Source organism: Numida meleagris, chromosome 23, assembly GCF_002078875.1.
Source record: "Numida meleagris isolate 19003 breed g44 Domestic line chromosome 23, NumMel1.0, whole genome shotgun sequence".
Taxonomy (NCBI): domain Eukaryota; kingdom Metazoa; phylum Chordata; class Aves; order Galliformes; family Numididae; genus Numida; species Numida meleagris.
Window position 1 is genome coordinate 4,400,995 of NC_034431.1, and position 24,206 is coordinate 4,425,200.

General features: G+C 48.0%; 1 protein-coding gene across 2 annotated transcripts in view; it reads right to left on the reverse strand.

Annotated features, from left to right (window-relative positions):
* CBL (Cbl proto-oncogene) overlaps positions 2,710-24,206 on the reverse strand; it is a 34,716-nt gene continuing 13,219 nt past the window's right edge. For both annotated transcript variants that reach the window (XM_021375970.1, XM_021375971.1), the window contains 14 exons: positions 21,046-21,192; positions 19,627-19,783; positions 18,036-18,157; positions 17,207-17,344; positions 16,397-16,484; positions 15,790-15,921; positions 15,184-15,387; positions 13,878-14,009; positions 12,460-12,837; positions 11,299-11,393; positions 10,598-10,753; positions 10,032-10,135; positions 9,370-9,552; positions 2,710-7,291 (listed from right to left, as the gene is read on the reverse strand). In XM_021375970.1, the coding sequence (XP_021231645.1) occupies positions 7,011-7,291; positions 9,370-9,552; positions 10,032-10,135; positions 10,598-10,753; positions 11,299-11,393; positions 12,460-12,837; positions 13,878-14,009; positions 15,184-15,387; positions 15,790-15,921; positions 16,397-16,484; positions 17,207-17,344; positions 18,036-18,157; positions 19,627-19,783; positions 21,046-21,192 (2,317 nt within the window). In that variant the 3' untranslated portion in view covers positions 2,710-7,010. The remainder of the gene's footprint in view (positions 7,292-9,369; positions 9,553-10,031; positions 10,136-10,597; positions 10,754-11,298; positions 11,394-12,459; positions 12,838-13,877; positions 14,010-15,183; positions 15,388-15,789; positions 15,922-16,396; positions 16,485-17,206; positions 17,345-18,035; positions 18,158-19,626; positions 19,784-21,045; positions 21,193-24,206) is intronic.

A 24,206-nucleotide genomic window follows, 5' to 3' on the forward strand; every position in this document is an offset into this window, starting at 1 on the left:
TAACCCTTTTCTTTCCCTTCATCTTTCTCCCTTCCTTTATTCTTTCCTAAACCTGTATTAGCCCCAGGGAAAACTGCATCATTTCTTGCTTCCCCCCCCTGGCCCCACAGGAGGGATCGGGGAAGCAGAGCCCCCCCAGCCCTTCCCCAGCCCCTCCTTGCCCTGCCCCCCAGCTCTGCCCCCCCCCTGCGCTGCAGCAGGACCTCAGGTCACCGGGAGGAGGGACAGATGTCCCCCCCCCACACACACACCCCGGAGCTGTACTCGTGAGCTGCAAGTGTTGTCGAAACAGACGCTTTGGTTTATATATATTTTTGTTGGACGGTGTGTACATTTCCAGAAGTTTTTGTCTGATATTTGCAAGGTTTTTTTTATATATGTGAAAAATAAAGGACCGAGTTGAACGCTGCGTGCTGGCTTTGTTCCCGGGGGTGGGGGGGGTGACACTGCTTCGATCCATGGGGTTCCCAGTGTTGGGAATGGCCAACAGCTGAGAGCCCGAGAGCTGATGGATCCGTACCTGCTCCTGGTAGCAACTGATGGTTCCATACACCAATAAGAAAGGGGAAGAGATGAGTGTATTGATACCTAACAGAGCTGCTTGTAGATACGATGAAGGGATTTCTCCCTTAAAGGATCCCCATAGATTATAACTGGGTATTTGGATGCTTGCAGATAATTCCTGAGAACAGATTCTCACACATTTTAAGAGGTCATTGTACCGTTGACACTAAAGTAGGTAAAGTAACTTAGAAGATGCTAACAGTGATAGCTTGGAATAGGTAATCTCAATAATACTAATATAGATATTAATAAATCCGTTAAATTTCTCATAGATGGAGACACAATTGTGTTGCTAGCTAAGCACGCTAACAAGAATTTCAATTAATGAACACTGATAGATTCTAACACAATAATTAGTTACAGTTGATCATTCTTTACGTAGATTCCACTATAGCTACTGTTAATTTCTAGCCCCTGTAGATACTAACTGCTAATAACTAACAGTATTATTAGAGACCAGTAGGTTGTAGCAGCCACTGAACTTGCTTGGCTTCAGTGGAGCCCATGGGATCCATGAGCCGCCCATTACACAACAGGAACCAAACCCTTGTGTCTTCGTTAGCTGGTAATTAATGTAGTTAGTTTGCCAACTCAGGCCACTCGTTTCATGTCCAGCTGACCCCTGTGTCCTGGTATGACCTCTGCGACCTCACACGACCTCTGTGACCTCATCTGACCCCAGTTGTCCTCGTTTGACCTTTAGGACCATTTATTTTCTGTGAGTTGACCTCACTTGATCTCTGTGTCCTCATTTGACCTTTGTGTCCCCGTTTGACCCCCCAATTAACCTCAGTTGACCTTTTGATGACTTATTTTTTGAGACTTGTCCTCTCTTGACCTCTGTGACCTCACATGAGCTCTGTGACCTCGTTTGACCCTAATTAACCTCATTTGACCTTTAGGACCACTAATTTTCTGTGAGTTGACCTCACTCGACCCCTGTGTCCTCATTTGACCTCTGTGACCTCGTTTGACCCTAATTAACCTCATTTGACCTTTAGGACCACTTATTTTCTGTGAGTTGACCTCACTCGACCCCTGTGACCTCACATGACCTTTGTGTCCTCGTTTGACCCCAATTAACCTCATTTGACCTTTTGGACCACTTATTTTCTGTGCGTTGACCTCACATGACCTTCGTGTCCTCATTCGACCCCAATGAACCTCACTTGACCTTTTGGACCCTTTATTTTTAGTGACTTGACCTCGTTTGACCTCTGCGTCCTCATTTGACCTCAATTAACCTCATTTGACCTTTCAGACCATTTATTTTTTCTGTCTCGACCTCGCCTGACTTAATCTGAGCCCTGTGTCTTCATTTGGCCCGCTCCTCCAATTAACTGGTCAGCTTCCTTTGGCCCGGCTTGTCCTCATTTCAGCCCATTACATGGCAACAGGCCACGTCCATCGCAGTGTAGCAGAGCCCAGGCATCCTTCCCATCCCTGCCTCCATCTGAGAAGCCCACACCGCACAGTTCAGGGCAGGCTGAGTTCTAAGAGCATCTTTCCCTCTGTATCAGCCCACCCCTGGCTCCCAGGACCCAGCAGGGTTTGTTGGACTTCGTCACAGCCAGCCAAGTACAGCGCATCCACGAGCCCACAAGAGAACACTAGATGATGGGCTGAATTATGTATGCATGCGTACACATAACCTGGAATTTATCTGCACTATATATATATATAATGTTCTGCTTTTTAAGTTTTTATAGTTCTATTCCACAACCACGTCAGAGCTAGCTAAACGAGATGCAGTAATTGTAATGAGATATCAGCATCTACTGCAATAGACTAATGGAATTTGCGAGAGGCAAATGGAGCCTAATGGGCTGTGGCAGAGTGGGATTGATGCTTCAGGAGGCACCAGCCCCCAGCAGGCACCACGAGCAGATTCCTTTTGTACTCTTAACGGGCAATCAAACTTGTTGATGTGGCTCTCAGCCTCACAGTTTCCTATGGATTCTACAACCTGTTAAGCAAGACTGGTAGAATCAATTTCCCATCCCAGACCTGGGCACTCTGAACTGGCAGCCTGCAGCTGGATCTTTCCCTGCCAGGACCCACTCACAGAGCCAACACAACGCAGCCGGTCTGCTACAACAAAGGAAATTTTATTTAAAAATAAAACTTTCGTTTCGTTTTCTTCTCTTTTTTTTTTTTTTTTTTTTAGCTGACACAGGTGAATGAAATCCCAAAGAAGCTCTTAGTGGGCAGCATACAAGAATGGGAACAATTAATAAATAACATTAGTATAACCTCTAAACATTAACAACGCATCTGCAAACAAAATGAGGACTTTAAACCAAGTGAACCTTAAAGCTCAGCTACTCTCTGTAAGAATATTTACCTTCTGTTTTTCCTTATTCTTTACAGATCTGGAAGGATTAAATACTGCTATTATATTTTATATTAATGACACTATTATACTTTTCTTTTAAAATATTTTTTTTTTTTTGCGTGTGAAAATCTCGACATTTTTAACACTGATATTATACAAATCGGTCTTTGTCATTCAAGAGAAAGAACAACTGCTCCTCCCCCACCAGGAGTTTCCAAAAAAAGCAAAAGATTTCCAGGAGGGACTTGAAAAACAAGCATCCTTATTCCCCACTGATTTTCACCGCGGCACCTTTAAGGAAGCGCGCCGGGAGTTGCATTTGTAATTGCTCAACTGGAAAACAAGGGGACAACCAACCAAAAAAAAAAAAAAACAGGGGACAGGAAGGACCCTGCCTCAGGGTTAGCTACAGAAATGCAACGAGCCCACGCTGCGCTCCTGGCTGCAGGGCTCAGCAAAGGGAGCGTAGCAAAGCCCGTATGCAGAAAGCGAGGCTGCTGGCTGCTGCTGGAGGCTGCAACCCTCAACCCGCAGCTCGTGCAGGGACAGGAGGAGCGGGGCAGCGCAGCAGAGAAGCTCTAGCACGCTCCTGGCAGGATATGTCTCATTGCAGAATCCCGTTTGGCCGCGGTGGCATCCAACTCACCACGGCAGCAGGACGCAGGGCAGGCGACGCGTGCTGCTTTCCAGGGCTTCCTGCTGCTCCCACACCTTCTGTGGCCCAGCCCTCACTGCACAAAGGGTTTGCTGCTTGCTTTGTGTCCTGGCTTAGCAGGTGGGGGGGGGGAAAAAAACGGTTTTTTTTTTTTGTTTTTTTTTGTGAGAAGAACTCGTATTTTGTTACAAGCAAAACCAACCCTGTTCCTGCAGCTCTACCGTCTTCGCGCAGCAAGATGCAGACAAGTCACTGTTAGCAACAGGTAGAGTAGGAAACCTCCACAGCTGAAATGCTACACAGCACAGTGTTGAAGTGACAATTGCCCATCTCCCTCACCCCTCCTTCTCACAATCCCAAAGGCTGCGTGGGGCTCTGCTCTTCCTTTCCACAGCGGGATACCCAGATCCAGCCCAGTGACACAGCACTCCCTTACGAAAGGCACGAGGCGTTTGGGTTGCTCTCGTTAAAGCAGTGTCATAAAGTGAGCTTCTTAAGAATAACGAGCAAGGAGGTAACGGGGAAAAAAGACGAGAAAATAGCATCAGGCTCACCTTTCTGAAAGAAAAACAGTAAGAAAAATACACTGTACAGTGCCTGGGTGGGCTTCACAGAGCACAGCCATGAAGCACGGGCAGGGCTCTGCTGCACTTCAGTGGTGCGAGCGAACGCTTACACGTCCAAGGAAGGAAAGCCAAGGCTTAGGTTTCTTACATCAGTTGGAGACACAACCAGTGCACAGAAAGGACACATGCAGAAAAATTAGTGATACATGCCACAAAGATCGCTCTCTCTCTAATCTCTAATACCTGGAACGACATCCGCGGGAGCGTCCCCTGGCACACTGAGCCCCAAAGACAGGCCTGCATGAAGCTCTGCTGGGCGTGGGTTGTTCAGCAGCAGGGCCAGCCTGGACCCAAGGGCCAGCAGGGGACGGGGCGTCACTGCTCCGATGGCACATGCTGTGCAAGACAGGAGTTAAGGCTTTCTAAGCTGGCTGCGCTCGGCTCCCAGCAGCCCTGGCAGCAGCAGCCCTGCCTGGTGCCGCAGCCTCACGTCACACTTGAGCACACTCAGGCTGAGTTTACACAGCAGGGCAGAACTGAAGTGGCTCCAACATCAACACGGAGCGAGTGGCAGCGCTGGAGAGGACGCGGAAAGGAGGGAAATAAAGAGCGGTGCTCCCTCACAAAACGTTTTTTTACACGGCTCTCCGGGAGAAAGCCGGAAAATAACTCCAAAGCACCAGGACTGGATGGTCAGGCTCACAGCTGCAACGTGCACAGCGGCAGCGAGAGCACCCGGAGCTGCCCAGGTACCCGCTCAGCGGTGCTGGTGCTTCCCAAGAATCTGCTGCAGGCACAAGAACCGAGGCTGCCGGGCAGCAGTGCACAGCACCGAGCACAGCGAGAGCAGGGCTGGGTCAGGACGCTGCTGATTGCTGCACCTGCGGGCACAGGAGAAGGAACAGCTCTGCTTCCCCGAGCACAGACACTGCCCTCCCTGCACTGAACGCCGCAGCCGGGCCAGGCCCTGCTCTTGGCTGTGTGACCTCTCTGCAGCACTGCAGAGCACGCTGCTGGCTGACAGCAATCTCAGCTGCGTGCCGCATTCGCAATCTCGGCCCCGGCCCCAGAATAGCAACAGCAGCAATGGCCTTAAGCGTTGCACTTAAGAGATCTCCTTACAGCTTCAGAGAACTGCAGAAAGGAGGGGAGTGAGGAGAGAGGGCTCGTGCTTTTTCAACTGCCTGGACCCCACGTTATCAATTTACAAAGCCGGAGATGTAGAGAAATACCGACACCCCACGCAGAACAAACATGTGATGCTTAGTTTCCTATGCTAACATCAGTTAAGTCCCCCCTGCAAACTGCAAGCTGCTTCGCTCCGATCTGGAAGCAGCCACCAGATCCCTTAAAAGCAAAATCCAACAGCCACGAGCACTCCAGCAATGTTTCAAGTCGTAACGCTTTGCCTAGTGACTGCTGCTGCCCTCCCAGTGATGCAAGTAATGCGGGGCACGCCGTGCAAGGCCAGCAGCCCCTCGGTGTGCACAGAGCACCGCTCATCCCCCAGGCTGTGACCTGCAGATCCCTACTCCTTTTAAATCCTCTCAAGAGGAACTAGGCGCTTCTCACGCAGCAGGCATATTGTGCAGGGAGCGGAGCAGCTGAGTATGCAAGTCAGGTTTTTGCAAAGTAACTGCCGAGCGCTGACTTGTGAAGCCCAGTGTGATTGTTTTGCAAATGCCGAGGTTTCCCAGATCTGCTTCAACGCAAGCTCTGGCAATTCCTTGGAGTAAGGGCGGTGCAAAGAAGAGCCCCCGTGTTGTTTCAATAGCCATGCAGAGAACTGCTGTGTTTATATTACTGCAAAGCAGGTAAGATACCGACAAATACATCAGCTGCATCTACCGATCCCACAAAACAGCCTGGCACAAAGACAGCTGGCTCCCACGAAAGCTGTCTGAAGGAGACGACGGAATGTGCGTGAAGGCCACTAGTCTGCGACAGCCACCATGCAGTTAAGATAAATAAGACATCATATTTACCAGGTGCAACATTCCTAGGGAAGGAGCGCGTGGGAGCGTCCAGTGACGCTGCTCATGCCCAGCAGGGCCGCAGTCAAGTCGGAGCACCAAAAGCACAACGTGCTCGAGGCTATGAAAGGAGCAGCAGCAGCCAGTTCTCTGCTCTCGGCTCAGCTTCTTCCCACCTCTCCAAAACACGCAGAACTTTCAGCACATCTCGCTCCCTGGAATCCGGTGCTGCCGGCGCAGCCAGCACGAGGACACATGCACGCAACAGAAATCCAGCTCCAAGATCCAAAATGCCTGGCAGATGCTGGTCTCCGAGCAGAAAGGGGCGACCCAAATCATAAGCAATAAATGCTATTGTTGCAGGTAAGAGGGAAACGCCGTGCCAAACAGGAAGCAATCAAGCGATTTCTTCCAAGGTCTCCTATTTACTCCCAGCAGAAAGTGACCTCTCAGCTGCTCTAAAAAGCCTGAGCCAGATACACAGCAGCGAACAGGTCCAAACCTAGTACCATGAACCACAGGACACACCACACCGACCTGGAGACTTCGTTTCTCAGAGCACTCACTTAGAATTCACAGCACAAAACACTTCCCCCAGCCTCCAGGGCATCAGCTCTGGGATCCCTTGTAGCGAAACCTTCCTCTACCGACACCCTGGAAATAAACCTGTTCTCTCAAACAAGAGGTAGGGGTTAAAGGACTCCAAGACACACACTGTATAAAACACCATTCCGCTCCATTCCGTTTCACCGCTTTGAAATCTGGAACCACAAAAACCTGATAACTGATTCTCTTAAGAGGCAGGGCTGACCTCCGCACGAAGTCTCTAAAGGAACCCCCTTCCCCTTTGGTGCGTAGCTGGGCTACGGCCGCCCAGGCAGTTGGTCCACAGAAGCTCTCGGCGTGGAGGTGATGTGCTATGTGGCCACGTGCGCAGGGGAGGAAATGGAAACAAACTCGCGGAGAATATTCTTGGCCATTTCAATATTGTTATGTGCAATGACCAGCGCTTTCTGAATGTCCTGATATGAGTAGCCTTGGCTCATGAGATTCTCGATCTCGCTGGAGAGCTGCAGGGACGCCCCGGTGCCGCTGCTGGCTCCTCCTGGCTGGCAGCTCCCTGCTTTTCGCTCTGAGTTGATTCTCCGCGGCAGCGGCTTCGGTGGCCGCTCTGGAACTTGAGAGCCATCCGAAAAACCTGGAAGGAGAAACAAAGAAATCACTTCGGGAAAGGGGGGGGGACTCTTGCTCGGAACAGAATGACCTCAGACTGGGAAGTGGCACTTAAACACGGCACCAAAGCTGGTGAGCCATCCCCAGTCAGCCGAGCATCCCACACAGTGTTACAGATTGGCTCAACTTCCCCCCTTGTATGCAAAAGCAGCCACAGGGGCTCATTATTTGATGGGCACACCAGGCTCGTTTATTAAACTAAAAGTACATAAACAGAAAAAATTGGCTTACATGGATGCATTTGCATCCATGTAAGCAGAGCTCAGGCATTGGTCTTAGAGCAAGACACAGAGTCCTGCTGTGGAAAAATGGCACAGGGAGTACACAACAGACTGCACCAAACCTACTGTGCAAGCAAGACATTTTTCTGCATGCATGTTTGACATCGCCTTCAAGAAGGTTGTATTTCTCATCCAGAATAACTCCTCAAGGCACTCAGGATGGAGTTCCCTATCAGCTGAACTGGTGTACAGCACACAAATCTGTAAGGCTAAGAACGCCCACACAATCCCTCTTTGGGAGTGGGCAGCACTGGTCAGAGAAGCAGCAGTCATTGTGGAGCTCTTCTAAAAGACTTGTACCAAAAGCAAAAAGCACTAAGACAGAAGAAGCAAATTCATCGAGGCTTCCTCACCAACCACAACGCAGATCACCTCCCTGGTCCTCACACTACAAGCTTCTTACTCATGAAAAGCTTTTTGTGCATTCGAGAGAAAGGACTGCCCGCTCCTCTCCCCCAGACTGTTTTTTTGAAATTGCTGTTTCAGCTTGAGCTGGTTCAAATTTCAGACACCATGGGTCAATTTCAAAGGTCAGCTTTTTTGGTAAATGATTAAGAAACTAAATTGTAGAGCACAATGCATGAGAACATCGATCTGCCAAAATGTATCCCATAGTAGTCAGGCTTGTTTAGCAGCAGGCTTCAGCAGCAGCCTATACCCAACATTTCAGACAATGGCAGATGCTTTTCCCAGAGCAGAAACATTAGCATTTTTCATGAGCAGATCTCCTGCCACTACAAAGCAGAACAGCAGCGTTATCACTTCAGGGCTGTATAAACAAGGAAGGGTCAATGATTAAACTCAATTGTTCATCCATCTGGGAGCAGGATAGGAGCTCCCTTTGCACCTCTTGTCCCTGCCAGCTATATTCTACAGACACAGTGGCAAAGACACAGAGCAGGGAGGAGTGGCAAAACCGAATGCACTTATCTGAACTAATAAACTCTTCTCTGAGCTGAAGAAGAGAAAGCTCCAAAAAAGGGAGCGGGTGAAGCAGGTGAACAGAAGACTCACTGGGACGAGCAGCCCTGGTTATGGGAGGCTCAAGGAACAAGAAACTCCCTCCTCTTACTTGGCAAATGGCCAGGGCTCAGACGTGCTGAAGCCCAGAGCACCCCAACAGGAAGTTTCAGAGCTTCCTTTAGTGCTGCTGGGCAGTCGTAGGGAAGAAGCCAAGCATTATTCACAAATGCTCTTGGAGAGATGAGGCTTTGGTTTCCCCTTGGCGAACGTGTCTCGCAGCCGGAAGGACGAGATGTCCTCTGCTCCCCGGGGACAAAAAGCTGACCTTGCTGAGCCACTAGGTCCTTGCTCCAAGACACGGAGAGCATCAAGCAGTACGCTTGTGCCATCTGCTGGCAACCACTACTCCCAGGCTCCAGAGCCAGGCAGAAGCCAGGACAGCAGCCCCCCTATCTGCAACCTGAACAGAGAAGCAGTAACATTCTGAAGTTCTGCTTCACCCCCAGGTACAAAATCTGCCATGTCCCATAGGACAGAGCGGCCTAAGGAAATCCCTCAAGCTGAGAAAAGGTTTTGCTAACCGTGATTTAACTGTGATTTGCTAGCTCGGTGATTTAAACGAGTAAGGCAGCACGTTCTGAGTCGTAAACCAAACTGAACAATTAAGGACCAGCGCAATTCTGCCTCGTAAAGCTGATTTTGCAGCCCGCACACAAAGTCTTGAGTCGGCGACAGAAGTTTCAAGCGCAGCAAGCCATCAGTACCCGCAAGAACATCCAGAATCCAGCAGTTCTCTAACCTGTTACAGGGTCGTTTTCCAAAGACATTCGGCTGAAGGCAGGCGTGGCATTGGAGATATCAGACAGTGTGCGCCGAGCAATAGCAACGGGGAGTGGTGGTTTGGGGATATCATAGCCATCCTCTTCATTTTCTGACTCCTCGGGGCCGTTGCTGGCAGTGGCTGCTGCCAGATCCCCTTCATCTGGAACAAGAGGCACAGTCTGAGCTCTGGGGCTGAACAGTGTCTGGCTCTCAAGGCAGACTCTGTTCCCTTGTCCACAAACACTGACAGGACACAGAACTAAAGCTCTGCTGCCAAAACCCCATATTCAATGGAAGCTCTTTCCAGAAGGTAGTAATAGATGAAAAATATTTACCATACATGTGGGCTGACAACTGCTGCAGCTGCCTACAGTAACTAAGCCCAGAAAACAAAGACTTCAAAACATCAATTTGGTTAAACAAGTGCTGGATATTTTTACAGTCCAGTCCAGCTATGCTTCTCCCCAGCATCCCCACACGCAATCTGCAGGGCACAGATACAAATGCTTCCACATACATCACGGCTATTTTAACAGCAAAAGCAAGTCCAGTTCCAGCTGGTCCTGGGATCAATTCACTGCATCCCAGTTTCTCAGCTGGTTAGTTTGGTGGGCTTTTTTTTTTAGCACGGCCACTCACCAGAAGTGCTGACGGTCTCAAAAGCAGAGGACACTGCTTGGGAGTGAATGTTGTACATTGCTTCATACATGCAGCCATCCGCCTGCCGGTCACACTCCAGAACCCTGAGGGAGAGAACACACATTCCCCTTCAGACAAGTGACAGCGATCAGCCATCACCTAGTTTCTGCACCTGAAATTCTGCACAGATGCCTGCTTCAAAATAAGCTCTGTGAAAGCATATTTGTTCCTCTAAATGCTCTAGTAAATGTGTACAGCGATACAGAAGATCAGCTTAAAAGAATTTAATCAACAAGAATTTCAACAGAATTCTGAATTTCAGAGGCTAAAATCGTTGCCTGAAGGTTACCAGCAGGAAGGGGGGGGGGGGTGGTCACCTCACTCCTTCAATCAGGATTCTGCAAAGGAGCAGCAGTTTCATTTACAGTTTGCTGTGCTAGCCCTGATCTGGTGAGCGTCACCGGGGAAATTCAGCTAACGGGGAAGGCAGAACAGCCACCCTGCTGAACAAACACCCCCCCCCGAGCTGAGAGGAGGAAGAACAGCACGTGCAAACAGAAACTCACCGCAAACTCTGAGTCATTTCCACAGGCATTTTGATCTCTGGTTTTTGTACAGCAGGACCTGGAGGCACCGCTGGCAGAGAGGAGGGTGACATGTATTCAGTGTCTTCATCGCTTTCAGACTGCTCCCCAGGAGGCAGTTTTGGTACAGGCAGTGGTCTGGAGGCAGAATAAACAAGACATAAACACCAAAAAAAAAACAAACAAACAACCATTTACACTAAATCTAATTAATATCAACGTGTCCTTTCAAAGCCAGAGCTGAAGGAACAAGCAGTCACGTTACATTAATACTGTCTAGAGAAATTATCTGGCTTTTGGTATTCTCAGCAGCCCAGCTGCAAAGTCACACTGACACAAGGTCATTATGCAAAAGGCAGCTGACAGCACATCATACATCACCTGCTTTGCAATGTGCACGTATGGAGGCCAGCTCAGAAGGAAATTTATGAGAGAGCTAGTGGCAACCGGAGCCTGTTTCCTACTGCCACAGCCAAAGGTAACCACTCACCCACAAATCTCTGGATGCTGATTTCATCTCCTGTCTCTAGGTTGTGTGTTTTGAATAATCCATCATCACAGAGTGAAACTAAGGCTGGACAGAGTTACGTCAGATTCTGCCTCTGCCACCAGAGTGCAGAGAGACCTACAATGACCCTCCCACAATTTGTAAAAGAACACGTTTTTGCAAGAAAACAGCATACCTGGCAGCTAAGGAGTAGATAGCATTGGCAGATGAGGAGGGTTTAATTTTGGGGTGCTCACATTCTGAGGTTGCTGGTGGACCAGTGTTCAAGCTCTGAAAGAAAAAAATGCCAACCAGGAATAAGAAACACCAGGTCTGCCAATGTAGTTGCAAAGCTGTCAGCCAGCCACCCGACATGCCCTCCTGGGGAACGGAACACCTTCATTTATTCAGAAGCATTTACTGACACCATAGAAATTCAGCAGTCCTGTGTTAGTTTTCCCTTCCTGAGAGCACAAGCAGAGTTGTTCTTCTCTAGCCAACTGCCTATTTACACAAGAACCAAAGGAACTCCTATCTCTGAGACTCCAACGACTTTGTCAAACTCAGCTGAAATTGGCCCAAAGGCCAAAATGTTAATAAGAGGAAAAGAATGTAGAGAAGCATATACACACAGAGACAGAACCACAGAATCACCAAGGTTGGAAAAGACCTCCAAGATCATCTGGTCCAACCGAGTGCAACAGAGTGACAACTGCACTAGTGTCAATTCTTAGACGATCTGGCTAAAAATGTACTTGTTTCAGTTTCTATTTTTCAAGAAAGCTGGAGATTTCAAAAGGAAAAAGTAGGCAAATGGAATCAAAGAAAGCCAAACTGCCTCAGATTTCTCTTGGAGAACAGTATGTTGGACCTCCAAGTTATACATCATGACACTATTAACAGTAACAGACCCAAATTTAACTCAGATTTCACTTTGTTAAATTAACAAAGTAATTTCGTAAATAAAGTAACAACTAATCATTGCTACCATGTACAGGTTTTACAGGACTGAAATCTGACATGTGAATTATACTTTTTCAGCATACCAGCTCCCAATGCAAAACAGCCTCTGTGTTTCAAAATTCAAAGGTGAACAGGGATCGTGAAATTGTGGCTCACGACTGCTCCAAGGTAACCGTGCAGGACACGCTGAGATTTCAGCCCTGCTCCCAAGAGGCAGGAGGAAAGCACATCCCTTAGAAGTCCTCTGACTGTTCTCCCTTGCCTGGCAATCACCAGCTCCTTTCTGCCTCTCCCTTGGCACAGGAACGCCCTGTTCTGATGCAAATGAGAAAAAGGGCACCTTGGCCGACTCAGTTCCCCACAATCTGCCTTCACCTCCAGCAGATCCACTCACCGCCGCGTTGTCCAGGCTGAGCGTGCTCCCGAGCCGATGGCTTTCAGGCCTGGAATCCATCTGAGAGGGCAAGGAGAAGGGAAGCGAGTGCCTGTTGGACAGTTCTCTCCCAGGCCAATGGTCCCCGGGGCTGTGAGCTACAGACGGGGCTTTCGGAATCGGCCGGGAGGGCCACGGTTCCCCCTGCCGGTTGGAGGGCACGGGGGGTGGCTTGTCCCTTGCAGGGCAGTCCGCTGGAGTGCAGGGCAGGGGCCGCCTCTGAGGCCGAGCCTCGGTGCCCATGGAATGCGGCCTATCCGGAGGAGGCGGCGGCGGCAGATCTCGGAGCGTGGGTGGGATCGGCAGAGGCTTGTCCTTGTGAAGGGTACCAGGAGCAGCCTGGAAGGCAGAGGAATGCAAAAACACTGCTTAGCAAAGGTGGGGTAGCTACAAAACAGAGAAAGGTGGGAGGCGGGTGGTAGAAGGTTTGGGTTTGTTTTTCTTTTTCTTTTTTTTTTTTTAAACAAGAAATTCACGGATGTGGAGTAATGCCAAGTTAACCCTCCAGAGACACCTTCTCTAAATGTTTGAGAAGAGTAACACAGTACAACTACACACAGCTACAACAGCTGGGCACTGAACGCACCACATCATCTGCCTCGAAGGAAAAAACATTCCCAAGGCAGAATTGGATTGGATTCCAAACAAAGCACGCTCATCATCTCAAAAAAACTTCAACTGCAGCTTATTTACAGTTGTCATTCATCAGTCAGCTAGTCACATAGATGGTTATTTTCTTCTTCAGCTCCATCACCCAAACCAGCTGAAGAGCTGCTGCTGACTCTCAGCAGCCAATGAATGAATGCCAACAAGACCTCACTGCTCATCAATCAGAAAAGCAGCCCGTCTCTCCCTAGTCACACACGCTTCATTCCTTCCTTCCTTCTCTATTAATGGAAAAGTTCGGGAAGAGAGGAACAATTGGGACAGGCTTGTGACACCCTTCCACATCTAGCCACTAGCTAGAGCAAAATACAAGCCAGTAAGTGTGGCTCCAAGGGGCACAGGCAGCAGTGACTGGGGCTGAACATCAGTAAAGGCGATGGTGATCACTTGGTGGTTCACCCTAAGTGATCGAGTACTCCAGGTCAGGATCATCTTCTTTCTAGCAACTGCTTGGATGAGTGAGAAGAAAGACAGGTCCTCTAAGCAGGAAACAGGGACTCTCCAGCCACGGACTCCAGAAGGAAGCATTTACTTTCAGCACAGACTAAGCTCTCGTGGGGAGCGGAATGAAAGTGGTCTGACAGAAAAGAATACAAAGCCTCGTGTGAATGCGTTTAGGGGCAGCACAGAGAACACGCAGCATTCAGCAGAACGCTCTCCTTCCCATCTGCCCCGCTGAATTCACACCTGAAAGGGCAAGAAGCGTGCTTTACCTTTGAAGAAGTGCTGGGGCTGGAAGCCCCAGGTGGATTGGACACTCGCTGCTGCAGAAGATCCAGTCGTGGTGGCACAGGAGGAAGGGTGGCCTGAGGAGCTACTGAGAACGGGGAAGGAGGACGCTCGACCTGAAAAAGAAGATTGGGAAAATCAACAAATGACAAAATCCAGCAGAACTCTTTTCTAGAGTGGCTTTCAAGCTCTGTGCCTTTTACTGGCTTTGGTATCACTACTGTTAACAGATGACTATACTAACAACAACCATACACTACTAAATTAAGGTAATTTCACAGCACAACAGCCTCCGACTTGCAGCAAGCCTCGGAGATCACTGTTACAAAACTGCAAGAGTACAATCAGCAAGGGCACAATAAAAGACAAGCTGCTTTGCTGGAGTGCCAAGCCCGCCTTGCTGAGCCCTGAGCAGCAGCAAGCTTGCTTGCTTTTCAACACAAGAGGGCACGATCTGCTGCAAAACCTCCTTATCACTGCAGGCACTGCTGAGCAAACTACCTCGACCACAGTGTCGTGGCTGTTGCAGGAATCATTAGTGTGCACCAAAACCTCCATTTTTGTCCCTGCAAGGCTGTTTTTCTACTTAACAGAACAGTGCCCCTTCTCCTCTTTTTTTTTTTTTTTTTTTAAGAGGTTTATTTTGCGAGAAAGTTTAGTGCTTGGTAACTCTGAAAATCTTTATACGTGTTTGAACTCACTAATGCTAACAAAGATGGAACACTAGCCTGCTGCAAACCGCAACAGGATGTCTCATCAAGGAAATGGTGCTTTGCTTCCCCAACCTCTGTATACAAAAAGAATCCCCAGGAATACAGTTTACAGGATTTCACAGGGTAGAGGCTAAAGAGAAATCTGACCATAGGTTAACAGTGTAGAGCAGGAAAGGCAGCTTATTTTAATGGGTTCAACTAAGGAAAATTAGCCAAATTCAAAACCACTTTCCAGTGAAGCAGAACAGTGCTAACTGTAGATATGCAAGAGCAGCAATACACGCTGAGAAAAGAACACTCAGAGATCCATAAAGTACCCCTGCCCTGCACACACATCCTGGAAGGAAGGAGCCCTAATGGCAGAGAGCTATCAGATCTTCATTATACAACCTTATCAGCCACCATATAAAAAGATGACAGCCAAATTGTCTTCCTCAGCAAAACACCCTGCCCTCTAACCTGTTAGTCATCATGACCTTGGGAAGGCTGTGTGTTTGGTTGGCTGCAATGATCACTGCACAAAATGGACGAGCTTTTGCTGATATGAGCAAACTAACGCACACGGAGGCGACCTTACTTTGGTACCAGCGAGTTCTTTCATCATGAAGAGGGAATCATCAGCTCTGTCATCGTCATCATCATCATAGTTGGGTGAGGGAGTTCCTTCCGCGCCTTGCCGTGATAATCCTCCTCCTCCTCTGGGGTCGAATGGGTCTACGACAATTGGCTCCGTGCCTTTGATTTCACAGCGGCAAAAAGGACAACCCTGGCCTTCTGATTCCTTCAGGGCAGAGGAGAGATCTGTTAGAACCACCATTAAGACGCAGAAATTAAATACACGGTGAACACACAGGCAGGTTGGAACCCGCCTTTTGGCAGGCACCTTCCAACACAGAGGAAGAGAGAAAGGCAAACTGTGCTATAAACACGGAGGATTTTCTCTCTGGAATAGAAAAACAACTTTTGAGCAAGTCCTTGCACTTCTTGGCTATATACTGAGATAGGGCATCTGACCAGCTTCTCCCTGGGCAGGGGGAGCTAGCACTGGCATTTCTGAGCTTATGTACTCGGTTATGCCCCCTCGTCTCCATACCTGAAGGAAACGGACCAGGAGGACATACTGTGTTTGTGTCAGGCAGCAACTAACCTCACTCAGGGAGACAGACAAGAGGCAACACCTCACCTGCCACGCGGTGAGACAGGAGGTGCACATCAGATGGCCACACGGTTCAATCTTCACATCCTTGTCGTTTTCAGCACAGATTTTACACAGCTGGAACGTGGAGCCCATCTCACAGTACAACTCGTATTGTTCCTTGGAGAAAAGACAGACAGGCATTGTGGATGTGACAAAGCAATGTGCGGGATTTATCACAGCTACAAGAAATCCGATGCAAAATGGGCAGGACAAAAGAAACAGATTGCAAAGACGAGAGCAGAATGCAAAAAAGAACAGACGTCTGCAGAAACGTCACCGTTATGTGGTAGATGCATCCAGCAAGCTCTGAAAAAAAGTGGACTTCCAGCTTTCCCAGATTTTTATTCAGGTGCCCCAAGAACAGCCTGGGAACGCACGGTTTGAGGGTGCAGACATGGTGGGTAGCACAGAAGAATAAACCCACTGTAGAACATTCTAAACAAGCAACTTAAATCTGTGAGCAGAAAGCTTTGCAATCCCTGCCCAGCCCAGCAAAGGGTTCTGTAACTCCTGCAAGATACAACGCAGCAGCCTTAAAAACAAGCCTTCAGGATACTGAGTAGGACAGGATAGGATTGAAGGCTTTGCTCACCTGTGTAACTTTAATGTGGTCCTGAGGTGTGGGCTCACACAAGCCAGTCAAGTCAGGGTTCTGATTCCGGCCGTCGGGAAATAAATAACTGGAAGGAGTTGAGGAAAAATGATATCTCACTCTGTATGTACATACACACACACATAACACGTACATAAGGTTTCTTTTCAGGGTGGGGAAGGAAAGGAAGAATGAGGGTGAGAACAAAGGGGTGGGAATTCAAGGTACTCTGAATTCAAAAGAAGTTTTGCAAGAATTTCCTAATCAGACAGAAAACAAACATGCCATTCTTGACTGCAGAAAGAAGATTGTTTTCCTTCCTGGGAGCAATTAGACTCTCCTTAAATCATTCTACGGTGAAATTGTAATTATCCAGAGTAAGAAAATCGAGGTCATAGTCTCAGTTAAGCACAAGTTAAGGAGTCAATTGCAAAAGAGCCTATGATGAGGAAAACACTGACACACACTCATTGTCTGCTCTTGCAAAGGACAATACAGCTCCCAGTACAAACGATAGCTGTCTGAGTATTCTCAAGTGCCAGAGCAGCCAAGCATACAAATTTTTCCACTGACATCAATTCACTTGCTGGATCAAGGTCTAAATAAAAAGGAAGAGCTGAGAGATGTTCAGAAGGGGCTGAGTGATGTCAGCAGTGATTGCTTGACCTCTGCAACACGCTGTGTCTCCCGAGAAGGGATAACATGTGATGAGCCCAGCAGGTGCACTTCACCATTGGGCTGACTTTGTGGCCTTCCCGCAGGATTAAGGTGTATGAAACAAGCTCACTTGTTTTCATCAAAGTTACTTACAAGCCTTCCCTGAAGCCGTCAATCAAAGCTTGAAAAAGAGGTTTGTTGTGGGGGATGGTCTGAAGAATGTTCCCATCTGCGGTGACATAACCAATGGCCCACTGACCAAGCCGGGTGCAACTCAATCGAAAAATATAACTGAAAACACAAAGGAAAAGGAACTTCAGTTTGGGCTGGAACAGGCAGAAAGCACGAGGTGTCAAGCAGGCCTTTGCCTATCTCATGGCAGCAAATAAAAACTAGTAGGAATGACGGATGATTTACACCAGCTTTCCTCACTTTACCCCCAGGCAGATCAAAGGAAAACCCTGCAATCTGATATGAAGTGAGAAAAGCATCCAAGCACTGCTCTCCATGTGATATTAAACACAGGATCCATGGCAAGAAACTTCGGCATCCTCATCATCATTCGTTTCAAATTAATTTCAGAAGAAAAAAAAAACCCAAATGATCAGACTACACGAGGTTTCCATTTTTAAAACCTGCACGGAACTAAAAGCGTACTAACAACCTCCAGAAGTGAACGCTTGACCCTTCCTCTGCATAAAGAGAAACCTGACAGCTCTGTTGCACTGGGTCACGTTCTACCCAGGACGCCGGGAAGCCCAAATTTACTCATGCCTGCAGGTCTCCGTGTCCTGCTCATGCCTGAGTGAGCTGCCAGGACGTCTGTGCAGGTAAGCCGTGACATGGAGGAGAATGGCTGAACACAGGACAAGCTAATTTCATAATTAACAGAGAAGAACAAAGACAAAAGCAAACCGATCTCCTCAGCCAGTGCAGCACTCAGCAGTGTTAGCAGGAGCTACCAGAAAGGCCAAGCACTAACCTGCCAGGTTTGTGAATGAATTTCTGAAGCCGGGCTTTCACCTCATCATACGTTAGGAATGCCATATAACCAGGATGAGTCACCGCTAGGCTATTCCAGTTCCTGAGCAAAGAGGACCATGGCTAGAGAAACAACAAAGAAATGCATTAACCATGCACTCCTAAGAGGCATCAAGACATACAGTACTCTTTAATCAAAGGGTTCAGTGCTTTGGTTAAAACAGTCGGTTTCTTATCCCACCATAAATCCCGTGGATGACCAAAAACCTGCACCGTTCTGCAGCACCTTAGCGCTGGAATTTCTCTGGTCAGCAATAAAAATATTAGCGAAGATGGACCTTCATCAGAACTCCTTTAAAAGTGAGGGAGAGGTCACTGACGTCTCAAAAAGCCCAAGGAAGCTACCAATTTGTACTGCTTCTCCAGAGAAAATGACTCATTCCTGAGACAGAGATCGAGATGGGAACTTTGGAAGATTGCACAGAAACCACAACCAGCCCGATTCCTCAGCCTGACTTCCTTATGGCCTCAGGAGAGTGACCTCCCCTCTGTCGTGGTTTCACTGTGTGTAAGATGCTTGTGACTTGAACCACATAACTTCACCGGGGTGTGGCAAGGACTACTGCCTAGTCGAAGATCTGAATCAATGAACCAGCACATACATGTTAGGTTTTCCCCAAAAAGTGATGTGTAGCAACACTCTGAAAGCTTTCCATTCTGAGAAGCGCTGGGGTGTCTAAATCTCATCCAGTTTTCCCAAACTTCTCAACTTGCCCAAGATGTTACCTCTCCTTTAGAACTCTGTATCTCTTGGAAATCACAGCACCTCTTAACTCTCTCTTTTATGTACTATAGCTGGAAAAAGTGCAGAATGAGATCAGATTCATTGCAACACCAAACATGGGAATTTTTCATTGAGACGTTTCTTAATTACAACCCACCCTATCACATGGGAAAAGGCAAGCCAGAGCCAAAGAAGTAAGTGTTTGTTCCTGTAAATACCCATTTGCACCATCAAAAGCTGTGCTTCAGAGCTCAGCACTATTAAAGACCATGGGTTAGAATTTTACTTGCTATTAATATCCCTTCAGCAACATAAATACTTCTTGCACACAGAGCACAGAACGTGTCGGCGACATCCTGGCCGTGTCAGTTCAAAAGCTAGGAAGCCCAAATTTCCATGCTATGCTCCATCCTGAACGTTCCCCTACGGAAAATAAATCTGACAAGAAAGAAATGGACGCGAGGAAAGATGGACTGATAAACTCAGCTTCACATTTCCTGAAGCTGTGTCAGAACTTTGGTCTAAAAATGACTTTTGAAAGGGAAAAACTGATTCACGGGAGCCTGACATTCAGTTAGGATCTAAATTTAGAAAACTTTTTCTTCTTCAACCAAAAATATCAAACGTTCTTAAGTGTTTTAACTACCAAGTGTTTTAAGAACTGGTCGGGGGATGAGGGGCAAGAAGACCAAACCCTTTGCAATACAAATAATATCACTTCAACGTGCAAAATGTGGTTTGTCTTTGGAGAGGACTAACCTGAAGCACTGAGACAGATTTCAAGTGATTCACAGTCCTCAATTCTTACCTGAAAGAGTCGTGTGAAGATATCAAACTCAAATACTGAAATGTAGTCGTTGCACGTCAAGTCAATCGTTGACTTCAGGGCCATGGCTTCCAGCCCCGAGCTGATGGGATGCACTTCGTGCAAGGCCTGGCGGAAGCTCTTCCAAGGAACAATGGTCCTGGGGGAAACCAAGCCATCTGTAACTGGATGTGACCAAAGACCACGATCACGTACCTACCACCTCTGATTTGTGGAGTATTAACGTCATAACAATGGCAGAGGGAAAATCAAAATTAGCCACGTCGGATGAGACTTCGTGGTACTGAAGGAAATTAACAGCCAAGCATGCTGCAGCCAATTTTCCCTGCAAATACAAAACTCCGGCATCTGAAGTCCATCTCTGCTTTCTCCTTTCTCTTTTTCTGCTGTCCTATTGTGTCAGTGTTTATATATAACAAAGCTGTACAAATTACTATCATTTAATAAGAGTTTCATAGTTTTCCAGCTGGCAGAGAAGGAGTTAACAATAAGTAGAGGGGTAGACAGTAAAAAAAACCCAAAAAAGCTGCAAGCAATTCTCTGAACAGGCATTAACAGGAGAAGGAAGATAATCAGCAACCCAAACACAGGCTCCTGTTTAAAGGAATATATTCCTTCCTTTCAAATATCAAGTGGAACAGAAACATGAAAAGAATGTGTCTAGCTTCAGACAACCCAATACGTGAGTAAATATATTACTGCTTTTTGTTCTGACAGCTACTAATTAAACTCTTTATGTGAAGTACCTTACTTAAAAGCCGTGCCTAATTCCATTAACTTTAATCCCTGAACACTGCTGTGGACACCTCTGAGGTTCATTTACTCAGTGTTTCATTAGACACAAAAATTAAAGCTGACATTCCAACTGTTTACACCTAAATATACGTCGCGTTTAACCTTCTCCTTCATTCTATCTTATCAAAGCCATCATGGAAACTGACAAAAGTTCAGAGAACGCAGAAGAAAGGTGCCTAAGTGACTGGAAAGATTAATTGGAGGGAAGATGAAAGAATTTAATATGATGGCTTAGCTTGAGGACTGCTAATACTGGGGTCACAGCAAGCTTTGGAAGAAGAAAGATTATTCTGCATTGTCTGTGGAGCTCGCTTAGAAGTTAAGGAATTAAGGAGGGGAAAATTTAAGTTGAATAAGCCAGAGAAACCTTGTGACAGCACAACAATCTGCCAGGGAAAGTGAGACGGGCCCATCACTTAACACATCTAAAATAAGACAGGACCAAGAACTGGAAAACATATTGTAGGAACAATCCTGTACCCCACCCGAGAGAGAGCACGAGGTGACCCGACAGGTCTCTCCCGTCCCTCATTTCACTGGTGAACCTTAAAAACACACAATTCTGTGTGCAGCGTGCTGTGATGCCGAGCAAAGCCAGAAACTTACTTCTCCCCAAAAGCTTTTCTCCAAAATTCTGCAGCGTCGGCTTTGGTGATCCGGAACGTGTCTCCTTGGAAAAGGCCACTTGGGAAAATACCTTTGAGTTCCGCCAGCATGTGGCTGAATATCAGGGACAACTTCGTCAGGTTACGCCTACAGAGGATCACAAAAATCAACGTTTCTTTTAGGAAAGAAAGATGTGGTTTTGTACAATTAATGCCTGTAAAAACATAACTTTTTTTTTTTTTGTATTTTATACCAGAACAAAAAAAAGAGGGAAACAAAAGCATAGAACCAGTGGGTTGGACACTGATGCTCCTCTTCTCCCCTCCTTGGTAACACCCTCTAGAAGCTAGGAAAACAGAGCTGCAAAAAAGAAAGCTGGGTATTTCTAGGCCAGAGGCCTTTTTTATCCCCCACATCACATGCTGGGAGGCGAAAGAAGGAACTAGCATCACATGGGGAAGGACAGCTTCTCCTCCAGTCACGTCCGACACACTGGGTCTGGTCAGGAGACCGCACCGACCGCCACAGGCACAGGCTGGTGGGACAGCAAGCAGGCTGACACAACAGTCTGCGTGCTGCAAAGCTCAGCTGCTTCTTTGGCAGCAGCCTTCCTCTCTCACCCTTACGTTTTCACATGCACGTTGCGTCTCAGCAATGTTTACACCGCAAGGGATCCTGGTTTTTGCTATTTTACCCATGCCCAACGCCACCAGGGGGTGAAAAACAACCAAAGTAAAAACACCCAGATGCTCTTCTGGAGGCTGCTCCATCCAGCAGCTCTCCCGTGGATGCATTACCCACCCAAAACGCACGTATTTTAAAGCAGACATAGGAATTGATCCTATAAACACCAAGCTAAAAGCTTTGCTGTTCACCGATCCTTGTTAGCCTGCAGGAGAGGGGCTGTGGGAAGCCCCCCACCCACTGCTGCCCCGGTGCCCAGTCACACCACCTCCTCTGTCTCATACCTTGGAGTGCTAGCGTCATCCCTCACCCCCTGCTTTAGGAAAGTTTACGTATCACAAAAAAAAACTACAGCGGATTCTGTGCGTAAGAGAAGGCAAGTCAGCGAACCGCACCCAGACAGCCAGGGAACATCCCCACGTGAGCAGAATCACACTTGTTAATGTCAGGGTAAACTAATTCCAAACGGTGCATTCCTCTTTCTAGGAGCAGGCGAGCACCTCTGCATTCCCCAAAGCAGGCTCAGGTTAGGAGGCACAGCCCTACTCCTACAGGGGAGACGATTTAACGGCGAGCTCATCCGCTTGGAAGCCCACAGGTTGAGTTCAGTACTACCCTCCAGTGCATTTGGCTAGCAAACACTAAAATAATTGCCAACTTCAGCTTCCAGCTGCATAGCTTGCCCCTCCAGCCCTCTCCCAAAAGTTCTCCTTTTCATAAAATGAGACAAGATGACAGTTTGTGGCAGGACACACAGGAAAGGCAAAGACCACGCTATTGTGAGCCATTCCATCTCAAGTCAAGCAACAAGGGAGAGGTGGAATTTGTATCTGCTCCGCTTATAAAAACAGAGGCATGAGCTGATGTAGAAGCAGTCTGCAGAAAACGCCCAAGGGTTTCCTGAAAGGGTTAGGGAGCAAAGTTTGCGTGCAACCTCAGCAGGTCAAGCAGCATCAGTGCATTGCTGCGAGATCCCAAGACCCGCAGCAGCAGAAGCCTGAAGGCACCGAGGTCCTCCAGCACTTCAACGTGTGAAAAAGGGCTTATTTGTGAAAAGATCCTCACCTTGTGTACGCACAGTACCCAGCAGTAGGAAGGAAAATCATTTCAGGTGTTTACTCCCACACGCTGTGGAAGGCTGGGGGGAAGAAACAAACTACAGGAACAAGGGCACGGTTCAGCAAAAAAGCAAGTGGGTGTAGTGCAAGAAGACAAAGTGTGCTCCTGTGTGTGTGTGTGAGTGAGTGTGTGCTCACCCTCAGTTCTGTGCGAGAGCCCTCTCCCCTCGCTGTGCTTCAGGAAGTGCCTGCACCGGGCTAAGCCCAGCGGGCAGACAGAAGAACAACTTCCTTCAGCAGCCTTCAGCGTGGATAAGCAAATGATGACTGCACAACACACACACACACTGAGGGACACGGGGTTTGCAGAAAGGTTCCTAAGACCTAAACACTTTCAGGTCTCCGGCTGAAGCTGCCATCATTTGGTACAAAGATTGAGTCATATCTTCTGTAAACAAAAACAGGAAGAGCACGGGCTGTAAACAAAGGAGAGCAGCTTACAGAAGGCTCTGGGTTAGAAACCAGCTTGCATGCAGCAGCTAGTTACCAATTCTGTGCTGCAATCGCATTCTCTTTAAAAAGTGCACTGCTTTGTTTGAACAAGCCAAGTTATACATTTGTAAGTGAATACAGACCAAGTAAATGCTTGAGGTTACAGTGATGTTTACAGTCTGCAATCACATTTTTATTGGCACGTCACTGTTCAGCGATTCTGATGGCTCACCCGCAAAACGAGGCAATGTTTTCAAAGAACATTTCAGCGATTTAGGTCATAAAAGCCCAAATCCTTTTGGCCGCAGACCTGCAGGTCCTCCATGTTTCTTATAGCATGGCTCCTACCACACTGCTGGCAGAACACAAAGGCTGCTACCAAGAGTTGCCCCAGAGCTCTGCCTGCCACAGCTTGGCACCTAAATCCCACCGGCCATCAGAGGAACTTCAGCACCTGTCACACGGGCATTTGTCAAAACGTTACCCAGGGAGCACGGGCCACATCAATGGGCTCTTCCTGGCCGCTTGCAACGAGCTGAAGGCAACACCTGCAGCAGCTTCAAAAGAACTGCAGCACGTCTCTGCGCAGCGGTTGGGTCCGGAGGCGGAGCGACAGCTCCGTCTGGGTGGGATCTCACGTTGCCCGCGAGCAGCTTCACACACACATGCAAAGCTGGCAGGTACAGAATCAACCACACACACACACCGAGAACGAAAGCGCGGAAACCCAACACTTTTCCACTCGATGCAGCAACCAGATGACGAAGAAACACCTGCAGCTCTAGCGCAGGGCCATTATTAACACGCAGCAACACACCAGCAATACCACCGGGGCTGCCTCAGCTGCGGTTACACCCCGAGCATCGCGCTGCCCTCGCAGCAACAAGGGCTCCAGCGATGCCGCTGTGCAGCAAGCGATGCCTCTGG